Source organism: Leptonychotes weddellii, chromosome 4 (genome assembly GCF_054177405.1).
Source record: "Leptonychotes weddellii isolate Sample4059 chromosome 4, ASM5417740v2, whole genome shotgun sequence".
Lineage (NCBI taxonomy): Eukaryota > Metazoa > Chordata > Mammalia > Carnivora > Phocidae > Leptonychotes > Leptonychotes weddellii.
In genome coordinates this window covers 117,304,895-117,329,159 of record NC_138372.1, presented here as the reverse complement: position 1 = coordinate 117,329,159, position 24,265 = coordinate 117,304,895, and the positions used below count along the sequence as shown (strand labels likewise).

General features: G+C 36.5%; 1 protein-coding gene across 13 annotated transcripts in view; it reads left to right on the top strand.

Moving 5' to 3' along the window:
• Positions 1 to 24,265, top strand: part of STAU2 (staufen double-stranded RNA binding protein 2) — a 311,591-nt gene that overhangs the window by 133,295 nt on the left and 154,031 nt on the right. For all 13 annotated transcript variants that reach the window (XM_081816134.1, XM_081816132.1, XM_081816137.1 and 10 more), the window contains 3 exons: positions 28 to 165; positions 7,568 to 7,699; positions 23,286 to 23,346. In XM_081816134.1, coding sequence (XP_081672260.1) covers positions 28 to 165; positions 7,568 to 7,699; positions 23,286 to 23,346 — 331 coding nt within the window. The remainder of the gene's footprint in view (positions 1 to 27; positions 166 to 7,567; positions 7,700 to 23,285; positions 23,347 to 24,265) is intronic.

Here is a 24,265-nt window from a genome sequence, read left to right as displayed (position 1 = left end):
GAAATTTTTTCTTAAATTATCTTTTAGGCTGGACCAGAGTATGGTCAAGGAATGAACCCCATTAGCCGCCTGGCTCAAATTCAACAGGCCAAAAAGGAAAAAGAGCCAGATTATGTTCTGCTTTCAGAAAGAGGAATGCCTCGACGTCGGGAATTTGTGATGCAGGTATTTCTAGCATTTTATTAGGAAAAAAATTTTTAAACACTGAAAAAAAATTAGAAACCCACGGGTTGTAATAGAGGGAAAATGGGGGAAAGGCAAACTAGAAACTAATAAGTTTCATTCCTTCCAGGCCCACCTACCAACTTGGTTGAAACATTCAGGTGTCAAGGACATGTTAGACGGTCTGGGTTTTTGAAGGGACTGTGAGTTCACACACGTTATTCACCACAGAGTTTATAGTTTAGAATGCCTATCTCTAACGTATGTTACAGTTTGTAGCCAGAGGCCTTTAACTACTGGGAAATAGGATACAGATGGAATTAGAGACATCATTTAGAAGATAGATGTCATAGATGGAATAGGGCCAAGAGCATGAGCTTTTGGGTTATCAGGAAAATTAGGAAAAGAAAGCTGACTTCCTGCCTAGCTATGGTGAGGACTGAGGGACTCAGAATTGCTGAGAGATTTAGGCATCTAGAGGTTTCGAGGTTTCAGATTGAGGCACAATGCCTAAAATGCCGCCTTTTAAAATTCTGCCTATTTATCTTCATTTGCCAACTCAAGCCCCAGTATTGAAGAAACCTTTAATTCTTATTATGTAAATTTCAAACATCTCCAAAGGTGGGTATACTTAATAGTGTACTATTAAACAATAATATAATGGAATAGCAATGACATATGAGGAATATGCCCACCATCCAAACACAACAATTAAGATTTTTGCCACACTTGTTTCAGCTGTCAGTTTTGCTTTCCTCCTTCCCTCCCTTCTTAAGTATTTCAGAGCTAATATCTAGCCACATACCATTTCAGCCTACCTACTTAGTGTATATCACTAAAAAATATGGAAGTTTTCCTTTATGTTCTTACATTAGGCATGATTCATATTCATTAGAATCATCTAATACCCAGTCCATCTTTAAATTCTCCTTATTGTCCCAAAGCTTTTTATTATAATTGGCTTGTCAAAGAAACTTTTCCCAGTCAGACCCGTGGGTCTCACCTTTAATGTAATCCAGTTAAAATCCACAGATTTATTTATTAAGTGCTGACCATGTGGTGGACATTTTGGCAGTAACACATAGTATTTCATATTGATTAACTTTTCATGCATATCTTTTTTTTTTAAGATTTTATTTATTTATTTGAGAGAGGGGGAGAGAGCCTGCGCACACAAGCCAGGGGAGGGGTCAAGAGGGAGGGAGAGGAAGAGGGAAAGAATCCCAAGCAGACTCAGTGCTGAGTGCGAAGCCTGACGCAGGGCTCAGTCTCACGACCCTGAGATCATGACCTGCGCCAAAACCAAGAGTCAGTCACTTAACTGACTGAGCCACGCAGGTACCCCCTTTTCATGCATTTCTAAATTTTACCTTCTTTCCCAATTTATAATTTCCGCATTTCTTTATCTCACAGTACCCAATATAGTACATGTATATAGTAGTACCTTAAGAAACCTTTGGTGTATATTTGCTGCCTATCTGCCTGATTGAGAGCTAGTATGTTTGGCTTTGTTGGAGATGTAAACTTACGATGCAGTCACAGATAAACCGTGGTTGGGAACCTCGATATCCAAAAAGGTGGGGGATACTTCTATGGCTGGTAAGCACATTACTATCTACATGTCATTAGACCCAGAACAGTCTTATTCTAGTATTTTCACTTCATAAAATACTTTACCATTTTTCCTTTTACATGCTTAGTAGAACTCTAGGAAGAATTCTAGGAAGTATCTTTTGAATCGAAAACTTGAGGAGGGAAAAATCACCTAAATTTAGACCTGTATTAGGAATAAAAATTTTGACTTCATTAAAGTTTTTTTTTTTTCCTGTGGAGTATAAAAAGGAATTTAGAATATCTTAAGCCAGCTTCCATTTTATAGCTATTCATAAACATTCTAGTCAAATGGGAACATTTGGCTGTGCTTTTAAATGTTTTCACACTGAATTCATATTGCTTTTCCCCCTTCTGGAATTCCCAGTGGATTCATTATAGTATTGCAGCAAGTTTATCAAAGTAAAGGCTTTTGTATAAACTACTTAAGCAATGTTATCATTTGTTACAATTGAATGTGGAAGTAAAAATATCTAGAGGTAATATGCTCATATTTATCTATCACCAAGAAAAATAACAGTAAGTTTGTATATTATAAAGTGGATGCAGTTACTTGTATTGATTACTAGACAAAAATCTCTGATGAGATTATTTGGGTATTTATTTTGAGAGCATATTTCTTAAAGCTTTTTATTTGTTTTTAGAAAGGGGTATATTTTAATTTTTTAAAGAGGAAATAATGACAACTAAATTAAGTGTATATCACATATACATATTGTGTATAGCACATTCTGTTAATTTTTCTACCAGTGATTAAAATCATCAGGTTTTTAAAAAAATATATAAAGCAATTTTCATCAGTTTTTTTTATTACTCATTGAAAGATAATGAATTAAGTCTTTGGTGTATGCTAGTTTAGAACTTTTTTTTAGCTTTTCTGAGGACTTGACTCACTTAAGTGATTTGTTTAAAGATAAAAATATGGCAGTCTTAAAGTTACTGTATAGCAAAATAATTGAACTTCTTTGCAGACAAATAAACATTTTAATGTAAAAACATTATTTGTAATAGTTAAAAATTTTTTGAGTTTTCTAGGAAGATGACTTATGAAGTTTGTTTACATACGTAATTGCCTTTATAATGATGTGATTTGTTTTGAGTGCCCACTGTGTTTGTTAGCAGGGAATCGAAGTGCTTCAGCACAGTCGTCTTTTCCAATACTAACAAATAAGTCTGGGATAACTACCCGCAAACTATTGAATCATGCCACCATAAAAACTTGTGAGAGGCAAGGGATGGGTGAGTGGCAAAAATGAATCTGGAAGCCCCTGTTCTAGCAGTCAAGTCTTGAAGGTATCAGAATAGGTCAAATGGAAAGCTGCAGATACAGATCCAACGTGAATGCTCTTGAGATGGGAACAGCCTTACCCAAGAGCAGGAGACTGGAGTCAAAGAGTATCAGGCCTGGGTAGATAAATGCGATTTAGAGATGAAGCAGTAAAAGAATTGAATGAGAGTGAGTGAGGTGTATATAGCATGTAAAAACAGATGAAACATTTTTTGCTGCTCAGGGGTCTTGCTTCCATTTACTTTGGCAAGTCTTTTGACCTGCAGAGCAGTAGAGGAAGCTTCTGACGTAGATGGCCTAATCTGTTAGCTAGCAAGCATTCCAGCAACAACACAGGGGCTGGTGAAGCTGGGGAACAAATCAAACATTGGAAAAAATAACAGGTAGCAGAGGCCTGGCTCTAGCCAGGGACTCAAACACATTATACCTAGGGCCTGCTGTGTTCAGGTCAGGGCAGGCCAGCACAGATATGGGAGGTAGTGTGTGCTCACTCAGCTCCAGGGATTGACTGGACAGTACTTGATCAGGGCTTCTGAGTGAGGTCCATAGACTACTGCTGTTTTATCATAGTGTGATGGTTTCTAGTTTCAGAAGAAAAAGCAGTGAAATGTTTCAAAGACAGTGTACAGGCTTGAAATACAACATTTGTGATAGTTGTTACAGAAATTCTACAATGAATACATTTTCAGTGTTTCATATGCTACAAGAACTATTAAAAGAGCATAATATATATTGGGTGGCTCAGTCGGTTAAGCAGCTGCCTTCGGCTCATGTCGTGATCCCAGGGTCCTGGGATCGAGCCCCACTCAGCAGAGAGCCTGCTTCTCCCTCTCCCTCTGCCTGCCGCTCCCCTTGCTTGTGCTCTCTCTCTCTCTCTGTGTCAAATAAATAAATAATCTTTAAAAAAAATAAAAATAAAAGAGCATAATTTATTTGTCATATAATTTGCACATTGTTTATATTTAAGTTTTTTTTTTTCTAACCACTGTGTTTAGAAGTACTTCATTCACTGAAGCTTAAAAGTAGTGATAGAAATGCCAACACAAATAAAGCCTAAATACTGATATAAGAATGAATGGCAAACAGTGCATAAGTCTGATATGTTCTGAGACACATGAAGTAGCCAGTTATGCTTTCACCCAAAAGCCAAAAAAGAAAACTATGGGTAGAAGTATCAAGCTTTATCTCTGAAAACTGAATTTAGTAGTACCACATACTAATTCATTGCTAGTACACAGTATATTGTAATTATGAAATTTTACTAAAGCAGCATGAAGCTATTGAAGCCAGTTTTTTTCTAAACAAAGCACAGTGACATCTGGTAAAACATTCCAAATTTTCATATATAGTTGGCCTGTTCAGCTCTCTTGATTTTTTTTGTACTGGCTTTAAAAAAATAACATACAGGCATTCACTATATATTCTGGAATGTGAGTCTTTTTCAGTTACATGGCATTTCAAGTATCTTTTCTTGTGTTGTGACTTATTTTTTTTCCTCCAATTTTAGTGATGCTCTTTTGAGAAACAGAAGTAATTAACTTTAATGCAGCCAAATTCTTCCTCAAAAGGATCTTGGGTGGTCTTAGCACTTTGTACTTCTATGTAAATTTTGGAATCAGCTTGTGAAGTATTATAAAAACGTGTGGGATTTTGATGGGAATTCATTGAATTTATAAGTCAATTTGAAGAGAACTGGTATCATACTGATTTTCAGTACATTAGCTCTATTTTTAAATTTTTAAAAAACTATTTCATTATCTCTAATAGGTCTATCTTAATTTTTCTCAGTGCTTATTATTTTCTATATAAAGTTCTTAACATCATAGGTATTTGATTTTCATTTAGTATAAATGGTATCTTAGCTTCCAAGATCAGACCAGATCCCCCACGTTCAGGATGGGATGGCCATAGACTTAGTATAAATGGTATCTTTTACTAATTTCCTACTTGCTTGTTGATAGGATATAAAAATGCAGTTGGCTTTTGTATACTACTGTTTACATAGAAAACACTCTTATAAATTTTTATAATTTATCTGTAGGTATTCTTGGATTTCCTATATAAATATCGTATCTCCAGATAATGACAGTTTGTTTTTATACTTCCAACTCTATACCATAGTTTTTCTTGCCTTATTGCTCTGTCTAGGATTTGTAGCAAAATGTTAAGTACTAGTGAAAATAGAGGGCATCCTTGCCTTGTTTCTAATTTCAAGATTTCAACATTAAGTATAACATTTGTTGAGGTTTGCTGTAGGTTTTTTGCAAAATGCCCTTTATCCTACTAAGGAAGTTCCCTTTTTTCTCATGAATGGATGTTGAGTTTTATCAAATGCTGTTGCTCCATTTATTAGGATGACTCTATGTTTTGTCCCCTCAACCTATTAATATAGCAGATTCTGTTGATTGATTTTGAGTTTCAAATGTTAGATCAGTCTTGCATTTCTGGGATAAACCTAACTTTGTCATGATTTTTCTTTTTATATATTGCTTTGTTCGGTTTACTGTTATACAGTTTAAACTTTAGCAGTTATATTCATGAATGAAATTGGTCTGTAAATTTTCTTTCTTATACTGTTCTTGTTGGATTTTGGAATAAAAGTGATACCTCACTGAATAATTGGGGGCTGATTTCTCTTTTTCTATTCTTAGATGAATTTTTGTAAGGTTAGCATGATTTCTTCCTTAAATATTAGGTAGAACTTGCTGGAGAAGCTCTCTGGAATTTTCTTTGTGGAAAAGGTTTTAATTATTGTTCTAATTTTTTTTTTTAGTAGTTAATAGAGCTGTGTAGTTTGGAGTTTATTCTGTGCCAGTTTTGGTAACTTATATTATTGAGGAATTTTTCCACTTTATTTAAATACTCAAAAATTTTTAGCTAAAATACTCAACATCCCTTATTATTTTTTAAAGATTTTATTTATTTGACAGAGAGAGAGAGAGCACAAGCAGGGGGATCAGGAGAGGGAGAAGTAGGCTCCCCGCTGAGAAGGGAGCCGGATGTCGTACTCAACCCCAGGACCCTGTGATCGGAACCTGAGCCAAAGGCAGATGCTTAACCGACTGAGCCACCCAGACACCCCTATCCCTTATTATTTTTTAATTCTACAGAAGCTATAGTAATCTCCCATTTTCATTCTTATTTGTGTCTTCTCTTTTCCTTGATCAGTCTTAACCTTTGATTTATCATTTTATTAGTCTTTTCAGGGAACCAACTTTTGGCTTTTTGAAATTTTCTATTGTATTTTGTTTTCTGTTTCCTTAATTTCTGCCCTTGTCTTTATTCTATTTTCTTTGGATTCATTTTGCTCTAATAACTTCTTGAGCTGGATGTTTAGCTCATTACAATCCTGCCATTCTCTTAAGTTTTTATGGCTGTATATTTTCTTCTCGACCCTCCTTTAGCTGCATCCTTTAAATTTTGATATATTTCTGTTATTACTCACTTAAAATATTTTCTAATTTTATTGGGGTTTCTTCTTTGCCTGTAGATTATTCAGACTACATTGTTTAATTTATAAAGTTCTGATTATTTTCTTGTTTGCTTCTTTGATCATTTATTGAGACCAATTCATAAAAAACAAATCCCACTGTAGTTATGTATTTTTTATTTCTCCTTGTAATGCTGTACTTTCTGCTTTCTTTTTAAAATTAAAAAAAAAAATTTTATCTGGGGATGCATGGGTAGCTCAGTCAGTTAAGTGTCTGCCTTTGGCTCAGATCATGGTCCCAGGGTCCTGGAATGGAGCCCCATGGCAGGCTCCCTGCTCAGCAGGAAGTCTGCTTCTCTCTCTGCCCAACCCCCCCACTCATGCTTGCACTCTCTCTCTAAAATAAATAGAATCTTTAAAAAATTTTTATTTATTTTTAAATTTTTTCCTTTTTTCAGTCTTTTAATTTATTATATAAATAATACTAAATGTAGTCATAACCAACATATACTCTGTTACAATGTGAATTTTATTTTTCTACTTATATAAATAATATTGTTTAAAAAATCAAATAACATAGAAATATGTAAGGAAGTAAAAATCATATAAGATTCTGTCACCCTGAGATAAACCCCCATTGTCATTTTGAGGACCATATTGTCATATTTTTCTCTACGTATATTTTCACTTGTATATATAACATTATGTAAATGGAATAGTATCTTTTTTTTTTTAAGATTTTATTTGTTTATTTGACAGAGAGAGACACAGCGAGAGAGGGAACACAAGCGGGGGTGGGGGGAAGTGGGAGAGGGAGAAGCAGGCTTCCCGCCGAGCAGGGATCCCGATGCAGGGCTCGATCCCAGGACCCTGGGATCATGACCTGAGCCGAAGGCAGACACTTAACAACTGAAGCCACCCAGGCGCCCCTGAAATAGTATCTTAGTTGCTGTTTTCATTATGGATGAAACTTTATATTTTTGAATGCTAGAGAGCATAACACATTGTTTTATGGTGTTAAAGAGTTCCTGTTTACCAAAGCAATTATCATCACTTTCTTACTTTAATCTTACCAGGTCAAAGTAGGCAATGAAGTTGCTACTGGAACAGGACCTAACAAAAAGATAGCCAAAAAAAATGCTGCAGAAGCAATGCTGTTACAGCTTGGTTATAAAGCATCCACTAGTCTTCAAGATCAACTTGACAAGGTGAGAGCTCAATTTACATATACATATGCCTATCCTGTCAGAATATCAGAGTGATGAACAAATCCTATTCCAGTGTTTTTGACTCTAAGTAATGTCTTAACTACTGTTAAAGTAGAAGTCAATGTTCCTCCCCCACCCCAGGGCAGTATTCTGTATCTTTAAAGATAGATTCTCCAGGTACAAAATAACATCTGTTTATGGGGCCAAGATGAAATATTAATCATAATCTTACGGTTGGCAAATACTAAAAAATTGTATCACTGTATATATTTTATATAATACCAATTGAACAATTTTTAGTTTATTGACTCGTGGTTTTTGCCATTTGGCCACAGTTTTAATTTGTGTTTTTTAAAGAACAGAGTTTGTTAGCCTTTATTTCTGGAATACAGCTGAAAACACTGGAAATAAAGATCCTGAGTTATCCCTTTAGGGCAGGAACTATATTGGACAGGCGCTCTATAAACTAATTTTTCTATTTACTTTAAATTTAAAGGTAAACTCAGAGGGTGTTTATTTTCTGCCAAGACTTATGTTCATGGTCCCCTATTTCTTCTGCAGCAGTTAATGACATCATTAACACCTACCTCTGTTGCAAGAGAAGCAGAGAACCTCAAATTCAGCACTTGGCAGATAACTTAGCAGGAACTAGTTTAATTCCATTTTGTATTATCATTTTATCTATGCACATATAGAAATTATTTTTATTAAACAATTTAATAAATGAAAATTCATAAAACAGGCTTAATAATTATTTCTATCAAAAACAATATGCCTTTTTTTCCCATGCCGTTTTCTCACATAAGGATTGTGTTTTAGAGATGTTTTCAGTTTCTGCAGGAACACATTTCTGAAATTTGTAGTAAAAACAAAATCACCTGTTAAAAACATTTTCTTTTTAAGACAGCTGTGAATATCTAGGCAATTATTTTTAGTGATTAAGAATTATTTGTCTGTGTGGTATTGCTAGAGATTTCAATTCTGTTTTTATAACCTGGCTAGTCAATGCTTTTTCTTCTTTTAAAAGTACTTGTAACATGAAACCTAACATGTGTTCAAGATTCTGTAGTTCTTATATTGTGTATATGTTGTTTTAACTTAACACATTTATACTGACTTAAAACTGGTGAGTGATTTATAAAAATACGTCAAAATAAATCTCCTCATAGACATGTATTTGTATGTTAAGTGAAAATAGAACAAAAAGCATCGATTTTATTAATACGAAAAACATTTTTTTGTATACGCACTGTATTATTGTTCAGGGTTCTCCAGAGAAACAGTCCAGCAGGATGTGTATGTGTGTGTGTGTATGTATCTGTATGTGTGTATGTATATATACACATTTCATACATCACTCACAGAGACTTACTTTAAGGAACTGGCCTATGCAGTTGTAGAGGCTTGGCTAGTCCAAAATCTGAGGGAGAAGCCAGCAGGCTGGAGAATCAGGAGTTAGGTGTGAGTCCAGAAGCTTTCTGCTGAGTTCCCTCTTGCTTCAGGGGAGGTCAGCCTTTTCTTCTGGGTAGGTCTTCAACTGATTAGGCCCACCCACATTACGGAGAGGAATCTGCTTTACCCAGAGTTCAGTGATAAATGTAAGTCTCTTCCAAAAACACCCTCACAGAACACCCAGAATAATGTTTGATCAGGTATCTAGTCACCATGGTCCAGACAATGACACATAAAATTTACCATTGCACCCACTAAATGCCCAACACTTATAACTGAAGATAACAAGATGACTGAAACTTGGTCCCTACACTCGAAAAACTAACCCTTAAGTGTTAACAGTGAGGAGCTTTAATCATATAACAAAAATTATAGTACCCTAGAACCTAGAGAATATGAAGATGAATCTGGAAAGTTAGGAATAGCTGGGACCATGGTTTTTATGTGAATTAAGGAGCTTGAGGAATTACTGATTTAAGATTTGAACACGAAAGTGATATGATCTGGTTTGCATTCTTCAAAAGACAATCCTGTAAGTAACATAGGGAGTGTATTTGAGCAGGATGAGACTGAAGGCTGAGAGGCCAGTTGGGCTAGCAGAGCTGTTCAGGTAAAAGATGCTGAGGGTCTGAACTCAGGCAGTGGTGGCAGAGAAGAGAGGGGAAAGATACGTGAGGTATTTCTGAAGTGTACGTGATAAGCTTTCAGTAGCAGATAATGTGCGTCGGGGAGACGGGAGGGAGGAGGAAAGAACACCTATAAATAGGAAGAGAGAGTGACTTTAAGAAGTAGGTAGCAGTCATATGCTGCAGGGAGATTGGGAGAAAGACTGAATACACTGATTTGTCAATTAAAAAAATCTGTGATGAATGAAGCAAAAGCAGTTTAAAAACTTGCAAAAGCATGTTTTTAAAAGTTTTTTTAATAAACAAGGTATGTACATGGCTAAAAGAATTCACATAGCATGAAAGAGTGAACAGTGAGAAAAAGTCTTACTTCACTCTGAGACCCTCGGTCTCTTAGTCTCTCTTTTGAATAGCATGTCCCACAATGAGTTAATAGTTGTACAGCATTTAGAATACTGTCAAATATAGTGAATATTATATAAGAATTTGATAAATAGAAATAAATATCTTTACAGAGATATTCTGTGTGTATATACTAATATATCCCCATTTTATAAAAAATTCAGATTTATCAAGGTGCAGTTCAGTGAATTTTAACATGTGTGTTTATATGTGTATATACATTCATTAACTACCACCACAATTAAGATGTATAATATTTCTGTTACCCCAAAAAGGTTCCCATTTGTAGGTAATCTCTTCCCCTCTCCTTAGCCCCTGGCAAGCCCTGATTTGATTTCTCTTTGTATAATTTTGCCTTTCCAGAATGTCATATAAATTGGATCATACATTAGGAAGCCTTTTGTGTCTGGCTTCATAATGCTGAGATTCATCTGTGTTGTTGGATTTATCATTAGTTCTTTTTTATTGTCTCTTATTGTTTTAGTCTTCACCAACATTTGGGCTCTTTCTAGTTTGAGACTATTGTAAATTAAGTGGCTGTAAACATTCATATGTAAGTCTTTATATGTATATATTTCTCTAGTATATTCTTTATGTCCATATTTGTATAATAAGCGCATGTGTAACTTTGTTAAGAAACTGTGAAGATGTTTTCCAGAGAGGCTGTACTAATTTGTATTCCCAGTAGGAGTGTTTGAAAGCTCTAATTACTTCACATCTTTTCCAGCTTTTGGTATTGTTGGTATTGATAGTTTTGGTTATACTAGTAGGTATATAATGTTATCTCACTAGAATTTAATTTGCATTTCCCTAGTAACTGATATTGTTGAATATCTTATCATATGTTTATTTACCATTCATATCTCTTCCCTGAAATGCCTGTTCGAAGTTTTGTCTTTTTGATAGTTTGCTTTCTTATTGAGTAGTTGTAAGAGTTCTTTACATATTTTGGACACAAATTCGTTATCAGATAAAGAACTCCCCTGCCTTCTCCTTCCCTTCCTTCCTGTCCTCTCCTTTCCTCCTTTTCCACATAGGTTATCCAGTTCTGTCATCTGTTTAAAAGATTAATGCTTTTCCATTGAATTCTCTTAGCACATTTGTTGAAAATCAGTTGACCACATATTTGTGGGTCTGTTTCTAGATTCTCTATTCTGTTCCATTAATTCATATGTCTATCCTGAAGCTATTACAAGTATGTATAGACTGTAGCTTTTCAAGTAAGGTTGAAATCCAGTAAAGAACTCTGTCTTTGTTCTGTTTGTTTGTTTGTTTATTGGCTAGTTTGGAGCCTTTGCATTTCCATAGAAAATTTAGAATCAGTCTCTATCAAGAAAAAAAAGCCAATTGGGAAGATTTCTTTAGGACTGTGCTGACTACATAGATCAGTTTCATGTAAATCAGTATCTTAATATGGAGTCTTTCATCTATGAACAAGGTCTAGCTCTCTCCATTTATTTAGGTTTTTAGAAATATCTCACAGCAATGTTTTGTACTTTTTCATAGAAATATTTTACAGTTTTCATGTTTATCCCTAAGTGCTTCATGTTTTTGGATATATTACTAATGGCATTTTTTTTAATGGTGTTGGTTTTTAAACCAATGGCTGTACCATTCAATTTCCAATTCTTCTTTTCTATTGTATAGAAATACAGTTGGTTTTATATATTGACCTTGTACTCTGCGACCTAACTAAGCTGAGTTATAAGTTATAATAGCTTATTTTGTAGATTGTGTGGGATTTTCTGCATTGATGAACTTGTCGTCTATGAATAAAAACAGTTTTATATCTTCCTTTCTAATCTGTATGCTTTTATCTACTTGTCTTGCTTTATTGCTCTGAATAGAGCATCCGGTACAATGGTGAACAGAAGTGGTTGATTGTTGAATTGGAAGACAGATAGCCTTACCTCACTCCCCATCTTTAAAGGAAAGTCAGTCTTTCACCATTATAAATACCATGATAATTGTAGGTTTTTTTTCATAGATACTCTATATCAGATTGATATTTCCTTGTATTCCTGCTTTATTAAGAGATTGGTTTTTTACTTAATTATCAGTACATTTTTTTTTTTTAAAGATTTTATTTATTTATTCATGAGAGAGAGAGAGAGAGAGGCGCAGAGGGAGAAGCAGGCTCCCAAGGAGCAGGGAGCCCGATGCGGGACTCGATCCCAGGACTCTGGGATCATGACCTGAGCCGAAGGCAGACGCTTAACCATCTGAGCCACCCAGGCGCCCCTATCAGTACATTTTTAATTTTACCAAATGCTTTCTCTGCATCTGTTGATATGTCATATAATTTTTCTGTTTAGTTTGTTGTAATGGTGAATTTCACTGATGGATTTTTAAAATTTATGTAATATGTAAATAACAAAAAAAATACAATTTTAACCATTTTTAGGTGAACATTTCAGTGGCATTAACTACATTCACAGTGTTGTACAGCCATCACTGCTATCTATTTCCAGAATGTTTTCATCATCCCAAATAGAAACTGTACACCATTAAACACCAACTCCTCGTTCTTCCCTCTACTCAGCCCCTGGTAATCTCTGTTTTACTTTCTATGTCTCTGAATTTGCCTTTTCTAGGAACCTTCTGTAAGTGGAATCATGCAATATTTGTCCTTTTTTGTTGGGCTTATTTCATTTAGCATGTTTTCAAGGTTCATCCATGTTGTAGCATTTATAAGAATTTCATTCCGTTTAAAGCCTGAATAATATTCCATTGTGTGGATATATCACATTTTATTTATCCATTCATCTGTTGATGGGCATTTGGGTTATTTTCAACTTCTGGCTATTGCGAGTAATGCTGCTATGAACATTGGTGTATCTACTTTCAATGTTTGGAGTATATACTTAGAAGTGGAATTGTTCAATCGTATGGTAATTCTACATTTTATATTTTGAGGAATTACCAAATTCTTTTCTGTAGTGGCTGTACCATTTTATATTCTCACCAGCAATGTACAAGGGTTCTAATTTCTCCACATCCTTGCTAACACTTAGGGGTGTGTGTGTGTGTGTGTGTATAGGTGTTTGTGTTTGTTTTGTCTTGTTTTTTAAACAGTAGCCATCCTAATGGATGTCAAGTGGCATTGATTGCTTTTTGAATGTTGAATTAAGCTTGTCTGACTAACATAAACCCCAATTGATCATGATGTACTGGCTATATTTTTCATGTATTTCTGGAATAGATGTGCTAATATTTTTTAAAGATTTTATGGCTACATGTATAAGAGATACTGATCTATATTTTTGTTGTTGTTGTTGTAATACTGTTGCCGGGTTTTATCATCAGCGTAGGGTAATGCTCCTCAGATAGTAAGTTTGGAAGTTTGGAAGAGTTTGGCAATCTATCTTCCTTAATTTTTGGGTGGAATTTACCAGTGGAGCCATCTGGGGAAGACTTTTTCTTGTGGGAAGTTTTAACTATGAACTGAGTTTTAAAAAATAGAAATAGGGCTACTCAGGCTATCTACTTCTGCTTGAACGAACTTTGGCAGTTCGAATCTTTCAAGGAATTTGTCCATTTCTTCTAAGTAGTTGAATTTATTGGTATAGAATTGTTCACAACATTCCCTTGTTATCCTTCTACTAGCTGCAGCATCTGTAGTGATATTCCCTCTCTCATTCCTGCTTTTTTATTTATTTTTTATTTTTTTGATGTAGTGTTCCATGATTCATTGTTTGCGTTTAACACCCAGTGCTCCATTCAGTACATGCCCTCCTTAATACCCATCACCGGGCTCACCCATCCCCCCACCCCCTCCCCTCTAAAACCCTCAGTTTGTTTCTCAGAGTCCATAGTCTCTCATCGTTCGTCTCCCCCTCCGATTTAGCCCCTTTCATTTTTCCCTTCCTACTATCTTTTTTTTTTTTCTTAACATATAATGTATTATTTGTTTCAGAGGTACAGGTAGGTCTGTGATTCATCAGTCTTACACAATTCACAGCACTCACCATAGCACATACACTCCCCAGTGTCCATCATCCAGCCACCCCATCCCTCCCACCCCCACCACTCCAGCAACCCTCAGTTTGTTTCCTGAGATTAAGAATTCCTCATATCAGTGAGATCATATGATACTTGTCTTTCTCTGATTGACTTCTTCCGCTTAGCATAATACCCTCTAGTTATATCCATGTCATTGCAAATGGCAAGATTTCGTTTTTTTGTTTTTTTGGGTTTTTTTTTTTAAAGATTTTATTTATTTATTTGACAGAGACAGAGACAGCGAGAGCAGGAACACAAGCAGGGGGAGTGGGAGAGGGAGAAGCAGGCCTCCCGCCGAGCAAGGAGCCCGATGTGGGACTCGATCCCAGGACCCTGGGATCATGACCTGAGCCGAAGGCAGTCGCTTAACCAACTGAGCCACCCAGGCGCCCAAGATTTCGTTTTTTTGATGGCTGCATAATATTCCATTGTATATGTATATACCACATCTTCTTTATCCATTCATCTGTCAGTGGACATCTTGGCTCTTTCCATAGTTTGGCTATTGTGGACATTGCTGCTATAAACATGGGGGTGCACGTACCCCTTCAGATCCCTACATTTGTATTTTTGGGGTAAATACCCAGTAGTGCAATTGCTGGGTCATAGGGGAGCTCTATTTTCAACTTTTTGAGGAACTCCATACTGTTTTTCAGAGTGGCTGCACCAGCTTGCATTCCTACCAACAGTGTAGGAGGGTTCTCCTTTTTCTGCATCCTTGCCAACATCTGTCATTTCCTGACTTGTTAATTTTAGGCATTCTGACTGGTGTGAGGTGGTATCTCACTGAAGTTTTGATTTGGATTTCCCTGATGCCGAGTGATGTTGAGCACTTTTTCATGTGTCTGTTGGCCATTTGGATGTCTTCTTTGCAGAAATGTCTGTTCATGTCTTCTGCCCATTTCTTGATTGGATTATTTGTTCTTTGGGTGTTGACTTTGATAAGTTCTTTATAGATTTTGGATACTAGCCCTTTATCTGATCTGTCATTTGCAAATATCTTCTCGCATTTTGTCAGTTGTCTTTTGGTTTATTCCTGCTATTGGTAATTTGTTTTCTTTTTCTCCTGATCAGTCTGGCTAGGAGTTTAGTAATTTTTTACCCCTTTTAAGCAGCCAGGTTTTTTGTTTCATTGATTTTCTCTATTATTCTATTTAACATTTTATTGATTTCTGCTCTTTATTTTATCCTTCCTTCACTGGTTTTGGATTTAATTTTGTATTCTTTTTTTCTGGTTTTGTAAACTATAAGCTAAGACTGTGGATCTAAGAACTCTCTTCTTTTCTAATACAAGATTTAATGCTATATACTTCTCTTTAAGCACTGATTTAGCTCTGTCCTACAGATTTTGACAAGTTGAGTTTTTATTTTCACTCAGTTCAAGGTGCATTCTAATTTTCTTTTTGACTTCTTCTTTCTAGTCCTATATTCCTTCTGATTTTCTGTCTGCTGCTTTTATTGTTAGTGTCTCCAATTATAAATTTGGAGATTTATAAGTTCAATTTTGTTTTGTATACTTTGAAGCTTTGTTGTTAACAGATATATATGCATTTAGCATTGTTATGTCTTTTTGGTGACTTGGCCACCTTATTATTACGTGATTTCTCTCCTTAGCCCTGATAATATTCCTTTCCGTGAATTCTGCTTTGTCTGATGTTATAGCCATCCCAGTTTAATTTTGATTAATGTTTGCATGGGATATTTCCCCCCATCATCTTAGTCTATCTGTGTCTTTATATTTTTAATGTGGTCATTTCACTTTTCTCTATGTCTCTATGACCTCCTATTGCAATTATACTCTGTATGTTTCAAAGACCTCCTATTGTGATCATACATTTTACTTCTATATATAGTATAAAACTCACAATTTGTTACTAATTATGCTTTATATAGTCAGTTGTCATTTTGTGTGGTTGAAATCAGAAAAAATGTCTTATATTTACCCTCATTTTTACCATTTTCAGTACTCTTCATTTATTTGTGTAGATCCATATTCATGAATAATGTTCATTTGTTTAAATTTCTTCCTGGTATTATACTCTTCCTTGTTGAACCTACTCTACAACTACTTGTATTAACAAGTCTACTGGTAGTAATTTCTCTCAGCTTTTGTTTGATAAAGAAGTCCTTATTTCATCTTCATTTTTGCAAGTTATTTTTGTCTGGAGATAGGATTCTGGGTTTTTCTCTTTCTTTCAGTACAGTAGTCTCCCTTATTTATGGTTTCACTCTCCATGGTTTCAGTTACCTGCAGTCATCCACAGGTCTGGAAGCTCATCAGAAGGTTAATAGTTGCTGAACTCTGCATTAGAATGCCTATGTCATTCACCTCACTTCCTCTCATCCTGTGGGCATTTTATCATCTCGTATCATCGCAAGAGTAGTGAGTATAGTACAATGAGATATTTTGAGAGAAAGATCACATTCACCTAACTTATTATAGTGTTATAATTGTTCTATTTTATTGTTATTATTATTGTTAATCTCTTACTGTGCCTAATTTATAAATTAAACAGTGTCGTAGGTGTGTATGCACAGGAAAAAACATAGTATATATAGGGTTTGGTACTGTCTATGGTATCAGGCACCCTCTGGGGAACTTGGAATGCATCCCTCATGGATAAGGGGCACTACTGTACTTTAAAAGATCTTGTTCCATTGTCTTTTGACTTACGTAGTTTTTGATGAACATCTGCTGTAATTCTTACCTGCTCTTTCCTCTTCATGTATTTTTTTCCCTTTGAAGGCTGTCACAAATTTCCGTTTTCATTAGTTCTTAGCAGTTTGACTATATGTCTAAATGTGATTTTTTTCTTTTTTCCTTTATCCTCTGCCCTCTTCCCTGTCCATCCTCTTTCCTTCCTCCCTTTCTCCTCCTTTTCTTCCTCTTCTTCCTTTCTTCCCCTTTTTGTATTTTTCCTGCTTAGTGGTGTCTAAACATGGCATCTGTGTTTTGTTATAATTCGGCTACTTTGTCAAATTCTCAGCTATTATTTTTTTCAAATATTTCTTACTCTTTGTTTCCTCTCTTCTGTGGAGTTTCCAGTTACACATTTGTTAGACCATTGGTATTGTTTTGTAGCTCCAGTATCTTTTGTTCCTTTTAATTTTTTACTCTTTTTTTATCTGTGCCTCAGTTTGAGTAATGTCTATTGATATATCTGCAGTTTTAGTGATTATTTCTTCATCTGTATCTGTTAATAATGACATCACCATTAATTTTCATCTGTGACTCTCCCCCAAGATTTCCATTTGCTTTTGTTCTATAGTTTCTATTTCTCTGCTGAGATTTCCCATATGTTTATACATGTTGTCTATCATTATATATATTACATACATTAAATCTTCTAACTTGCTAATCATAGGTATTGTAAAACTTATTTCCTGTAATTCTGACCTCTGGGTCCTGTTTCATTGACTTCTTTATCCTCTGACAATGGGTAATTCTTGCAATTTTGGGTGTCTCATAATTTTTTAACAAATGGTGGATATTGTATATTGAGAAATCGTGGAGGCTGAGTTGAACAGTATTTAAGTTGAGAAATAGGCATATCTCTTCCATCAGACTGTTAGTGTGGAAGGTGTGGAGGGTGGCATCAGTCTTGTCAGTAGTTGAGCTCTTTTTTTTTTTTTTAAAGATTTTATTTATTCATTTGACAGAGATAGACACAGCGAGAGAGGGAACACAAGCAGGGGGAGTGGGAAAGGGAGAAGCAGGCCTCCCGCAGAGTGAGGAGCCCGATGCGGGGCTCGCTCCCAGGACTCTGAGATCATGACCTGAGCCGAAGGCAGACGCTTAACGACTGAGCCATCCAGGTGCCCCAGTTGAGCTCATTTTGAGTTTTGTTGTTGCTATCATCACTACTGACTTCAGATTCCTTCAGCAGTGGTGTGCTATTATCTGTGCTTTGTGTGGGGTGAGGTTTAGGGAGGATTTTTCTCTCATGTTTCTGCTCTGCCCTCAGGTTTCAGCAGTCCCTCCTTCACTGTGCCAAGGGGTGAGGTGTATCTGTATGCTCTGTAGTCAGCTCTTGTGCTTATTACTTGATCATAAGAGTGTGGTGGGTGTGGGGACATAGTTCTTGATTTTCTTGCCCAGACTCATTCTCAAGCTGACTGTGTGCCTGGGTCTCAGAGGTGGGTTTTTATCAATGTTTCTGCTTCCTTCCCCATGGTAGCCAAACTTTACTTTGGATCTGTGAGTGCTCCTGGGTGCAAGAGAGTTTCTTGCCTCCTTGTCAGCATTTTCAGACCTCTGCTTTATATTGGTGCAGGACCTTGGTTTCAGGAGTGTTTTCTACCCCTTTATTCCAGGGGTAGGTAGCTTTTGCTTCTACTAAGCAATGAGTCTTTGCCTAAGCTTCTGGGGCAACAGAATCTCTTGTCTCTACCCCAGAGGCAGTTGGTATTTGTTTCTCCCCTTTCTCTAGTGGCTTGAGCTTTTTGCTTTGTATGAGAGAAGAGTCTAGAGAAGTGTGTAAAAGTTCCATGCTTTCCTCTCAGTGGCAGACATTCACCAGCTGCATACCTGCTCCACTGAGTGAGGCTCTCTCTGGTTTCTAGTTGTACCTCTGCTTGGTTGTCCTCCTGAGTACTCAGGTGAGGTCCATGGAAAAGAGCTTCTGCTTTGAGATCCTAGTTTTTCTAAACTGTTGTGTTTGCCCACACTCAGTCTTTTAGAATTTACTGGCATTTTTTTTTTCTCTCTCTCTCTTTTTTTTTTTTTTAGATTTTATTTATTTATTTGAGAGTGAGTTGGGCAGAGAGGCAGAGGAAGTGGACTTCCCACTGAGCAAGGAGTCTAATGTGGGGCTTGATCCCAGGATCCTGAGATCATGACCTGAGCTGAAGGCAGATGTTTAACTAACTGAGCCACTCAGGTGCCCCATAGAATTTATTGGCATTTCATCTACTTTCTTCTCACCTGCATTTATAGCATTCATCTCTTCCATCTTTGCTCTGCCAGTGTTGAGACACTTTGTGAGCCCTGCCTCTCCATGGAGGGGTTTGTCACTCTCTAGAATTCATTTCTCTTGTTTGCTTTACAATCTCAGATCTCTGATGGATTCAAGAGAAGTTATGATTTTTTACATTCTGGGGTGCTTTCTCATTGATACATTTCTGCATTCTAAGAAAAAGTGGAACATTCTTTTCACCTTTTTAAAATATACTGTTCTTACATCTTGATTTTCCTTTTCACTCATATGTCGGGGTTTCACTTATATCATGGAGTTTGTTCTACATCAAGACATAACTGGTGGGGCACCTTGGTGGCTCAGTCGGTTAAGTGTCTGCCTTCGGCTCAGATCATGATCCCAGGGTCCTGGGATCGAGTCCTGCAATGGACTCCCTGCTCAGTGGGAAGTCTGCTTCTCCCTCTGCGCCTCCCCTCTGCTCATACTCTCTCTCTCTCTCTCTCAAATAATTAAATAAAATCTTAAAAAAAAGACATAACTGGCATGTGCTTCATTCTTTTTTTTTTTATATTTGATTATTATATTGGTCATAGTGATACTGATATATATAAAAGGTCAAGATTTATTCAAGATTATGGGGCGCCTGGGTGGCTCAGTCATTAAGTGTCTGCCGTCAGCTCAGGTCATGATTCCAGGTCCTGGGATCGAGCCCCACATTGGGCTCCCTGCTCGGGGGGAAGCCTGCTTCTCCCTCTCCCACACTCCCTACTTGTATGCCCTCTCTCGCTGTGTCTCTCTCTGTCAAATAAATAAATAAAATCTTAAAAAAAAAAAAAGAGTTATTCAAGATTAATGGTATAAAAGATTGGTTTATGATAAAATGCCCTGCTACTGGCCATTTCTGCTTCCTTTTTCCAGAGGCAACCTCTTGCCACCTGCTTCAGCTGTTTATTATTTTTCTATTGTCAGTCACTCATATTTCTATTTCTAGATTTTTCATTTTTAGATATTAGCTGAGTTCTTGCTCTGAAAAATGAAGACTTAACTCTCATATACATACTCCATATGTACACTTCTCTACGTTTTGTAACTTATCCCCAAACTCTCTTACAAGTAAACATGTCATGTAATTTTTTAGTTCCTTTTTTAAATCTTTCTTGGAGCTCTTTATTCTTCTCAAGTTGGATTGATTGATAGGTCTGCTGCAGAGCTAGTATTTTGGTTCTTCTATTAACCATTATTTTGAAAATTTCTTTTGCCTCTCTCCCTTGTTGAGTTGCCTATTTTCTGGATGGTTTCCCTTGTTCTTGATTTGCTTCCTTGTTTAGATGGAGCACATACTTTAGTTAGCTTGCCTATAGAAGATACTTGGAGAGTAAATATTTTTTGAGATCTTGTAGGTCTGAAATATCTTCATATTTCCCACACACTTAATTGATAGTCTTTCTGAGATATAATTCTAAATTGTAAATAATTTTTTCACCGATTTCTTGAAGGCATTCCACCGATGTTTTCTACCTCCCACATCACTTTTGAAACTCCAAAGCCTTCTGATTCTTCAGCTTATATAGGAAACTTTTATGTTTTTGCCCCTCTTGATGCTTTTCTGGCCTTTTCTTTTCCTAGGGGTTGTGAAATTCATGGATGATTGACTTGATATGTGTATTCTTTGGTAAATTGCATTGGGCGTTTGGATTTCAATCCAGAAATTCATATACTTTAAAAATGGGAAGTTTCTCATATTATTCCTTCGATAATTCCTCTCCCTCCATTTTTGCTATTGCTTCTTTCTGGGGTACCTGCTGGTCTTATGGATGATCTTCTGAGCCAGCCTATCTGCGTCCCTCCCTTCCTTCCTCCCTTTCTTCCTTCTTCCCTTTCTTCCTTCTTCTTTCCTTCTCTACCTTTGTTCCGTTTTCTAGGAGATTTCTTTAACTGTGTCTTGCAGTCCTTCTTTGAAATTATTTACTTTGGCTGTTGTATTTTTGACTTCCCAGAGCTCTTCCTCATTCTCAAAATATTCCTTTTTATAGCCTCTTATTCTTGTTTAGTGGGTATAATATTTCTTCTGTGGCTCTGAGAACTTTAAAAAATGTTAACCCTTTTTGGAAGTTTTATTCTGTTCCCTTTGTTGTCTTTGCCATTCCTTGTGGGTCAGAAGCCTGGCTGTTGTCTTCTGAGCCCAAAATGAGGAAGGGCGCTGGGTGTCTTATCTTCCAGGATAAATTTGGACTCGCATCTCCTCATTTGCACGTGGCCTATCAGTCCTGCCCACAGCTGTGCCTGGTGTTCAGAGTCTCTCTGTTTTAGCCTTTCCTAAGAAGACACCTCTTAGGAAATTTGTCTTTTGGGGGTCAAAGAGGTGAGTTGGAGGATTCATAGCACTTTGAAAGACTTGCAGAGGGGCGCCTGGGTGGCTCAGTTGGTTGAGCGACTGCCTTCGGCTCAGGTCATGATCCTGGAGTCCCGGGATCGAGTCCCGCATCGGGCTCCCTGCTCGGCAGGGAGTCTGCTTCTCCCTCTGACCCTCCTCCCTCTCATGCCCTCTGTCTCTCATTCTCTCTGTCTCAAATAAATAAATAAAATCTTTAAAAAAAAAAAAAAAAAGACTTGCAGAGCTCTTCCAGGATTAATCTTTAGAAGTACCGAGTATGCATCTGATTCCTGAGGCTTTTTGGGATCCTGGGGGCACAAATCAGTTTACTTTTTTGTAAGGTCTTTGTTGGCTTCTCACTCTTCAGACTAGTTTCAGCCTACTCACATCTGCTAGGTCAGTTACAACTTGTTTATCTGCTTTTCTGATTCCAGACTTTGATAGGGATATCTCTTCTGCTCTTGAGTCCTTCCATATTCTGTTTGGGGGTAGGTGGGCAGAAGAGAGGGAAGGAGAGTTTATGGATTACTGGATTATCAATTTAGAGATGTTGGGGGGGAGAGATTACTCCTTCTGTTCACTCTGTCATGTTTAAGCAGAAACCTTACAATAACAGTTTTATTAGTGTTAAGGTAGGAATCAGAGAGGCTTGGGATTCAGTTGAATGTGAAAAATTAGACATAGGCCATATAATCTAATATTTAACTAACCTTGGTTATAAGTAGAATGAAAGGAGGAATGAAATGCTAAATTTATTACCAACTTCAACTAAGCCCTCACTTGCCTAAAAAATCTGCATTCTTCTAATCTACCTGCTCTTCTTTTCCCTAATGTGACTTATTTCTTCCTTACTTCACTTTCCTCAAACTTCGAACGTCCTCTCATACTGTGATCTCATCTTCACAGAGAATGTGTGCGTGGGGTCTCCACAGGGCTTCCGTTGACACCCGTCTGCATTTACGAGCACTTACTCCTTCTCTCTCCTTTCACAGTGGTACACTATTTGCTAGAATTATATTTTGTGTTTCTATCTGGAGTTATTTATCCATTTGAACTTTGACATCTGATAATGTAAATATAAAATGCTGATTAGAATAGGAAATACGACTTTTTTTTCCCCCTCGAGTACTTTATATCAATAATACCAGCTCCACACAAAGAGAACATAACCAGTTAAAGTCACTTATTAGTTTGACTAAAATACTTGCTGCTTCAAAATACCTTGGTTTCTCTGAATGTATTTTTATAACAAACAGATCAAATCATCTGACGAAAGTCAGGATGTTACAAGTTTTACTTCAAGTTTGGGCTTAGTTTTCCATTTTTTGTATATATCATTAGCAGTATTTCGTGACCCTTGTCATAGAACTTTTACAGAACAGACACAGTAATATTTCTGTTGTGAATTTGACCTCAGAAGCTATAAAACCCTTTGGGTCACATTAACACTTGTGATGATTATTATTGTTTACTGTTTGAATAAGAATTGTTTACTTTTTAACCATCTAGATAGAGCCTGTGTTGTATATAATACATGTGTTGAATATGGGGCTTTCTTGATTACTTAAATTGTAAATTTAGATGAATGATAAAAGCAGAAGGAGACATAAGAATAGATTTGCATGTGGAAAAGGAAGAAATGAAACTGTTCATATTAGTTACTTTTGTGTCCTTGGTCCTGGGGTCAGAGAGGGAGAGAATAAGCAGAATAATCATGTGAGAGACTTTTGCCTTTGCTTAATTGATTAGTTAACTTTTTTTCTTTTTGAATAAATCTGTTTATCTGGATTTAAACAATTGACTTAATCTTTCAGACAGGGGAAAACAAAGGATGGAGTGGTCCAAAGGCTGGGTTTCCTGAACCATCAAATAACAGTAAGTTTTCACTTTCATGTTGCCTACACTTGGTGTTCATCAGTGGTTCAGTGATTAGACTGGCACTGGATATTTATTGGATCTATTTGGGCCTGAGATGTGGGGGAGACAAGGAAGTCATGGTATTTGCTTTCCTGGAGCTGATGGAAGACATAAGCACTCATATTCTTAGCATGGTTTAGTCATTGCAAACAGAGTACCATTTACTCCACATGGTGAGCATCTAATTTTTTAAAGCTGTTTTTGTTGTAACATTGTTATAATATAAAAGAATCAAGAAAGTAAAGCTATTATCTATAAACCCGTTATACTCTAAAATCAACTGTTTCAAGATGAAATCAGAGAAGGAGACAAACCATAAGAGACTCTTTTTTTTTTTTTTTTAAGATTTTATTTATTTATTTATTTACTTGAGAGAGAGAGCAAGCGAGCATGAGCGGGGGAGAGGCAGAGGGAGAAGCAGGTTCCTCACTGAGCAGGGAACCCGATGCGGGACTCAATCCCAGGATCCCGGGATCATAACCTGAGCCAAAGGCAGACACTTAACTGACTGAGCCACCCAGGTGCCCCCATAAGAGACTTTTAATCATAGGAAACAAACTGAGGGTTGCTGGAGGGGAGGGAGGTGGGGGGATGGGGTAACTGGATAATGGACATTAAGGAGGGCACAGGATGTAATGAGCAGTGGGTATTATATAAGACTGATGAATCACTGAATTCTACCTCTGAAACTAATAATGCACTGTATGTTAATTAATTGAATTTAAATAAAAAGATAAAATCAACTTTCACATTTCATTTCTTTTTAGGTACACACTCATTTTTATATGATTATAATATAGATGAAAGTTTGTACTGTGTTATTTTCATTTAACACAGTAATAAGCATTTGTCACACTGTTCTGAATTGTTAGAATTT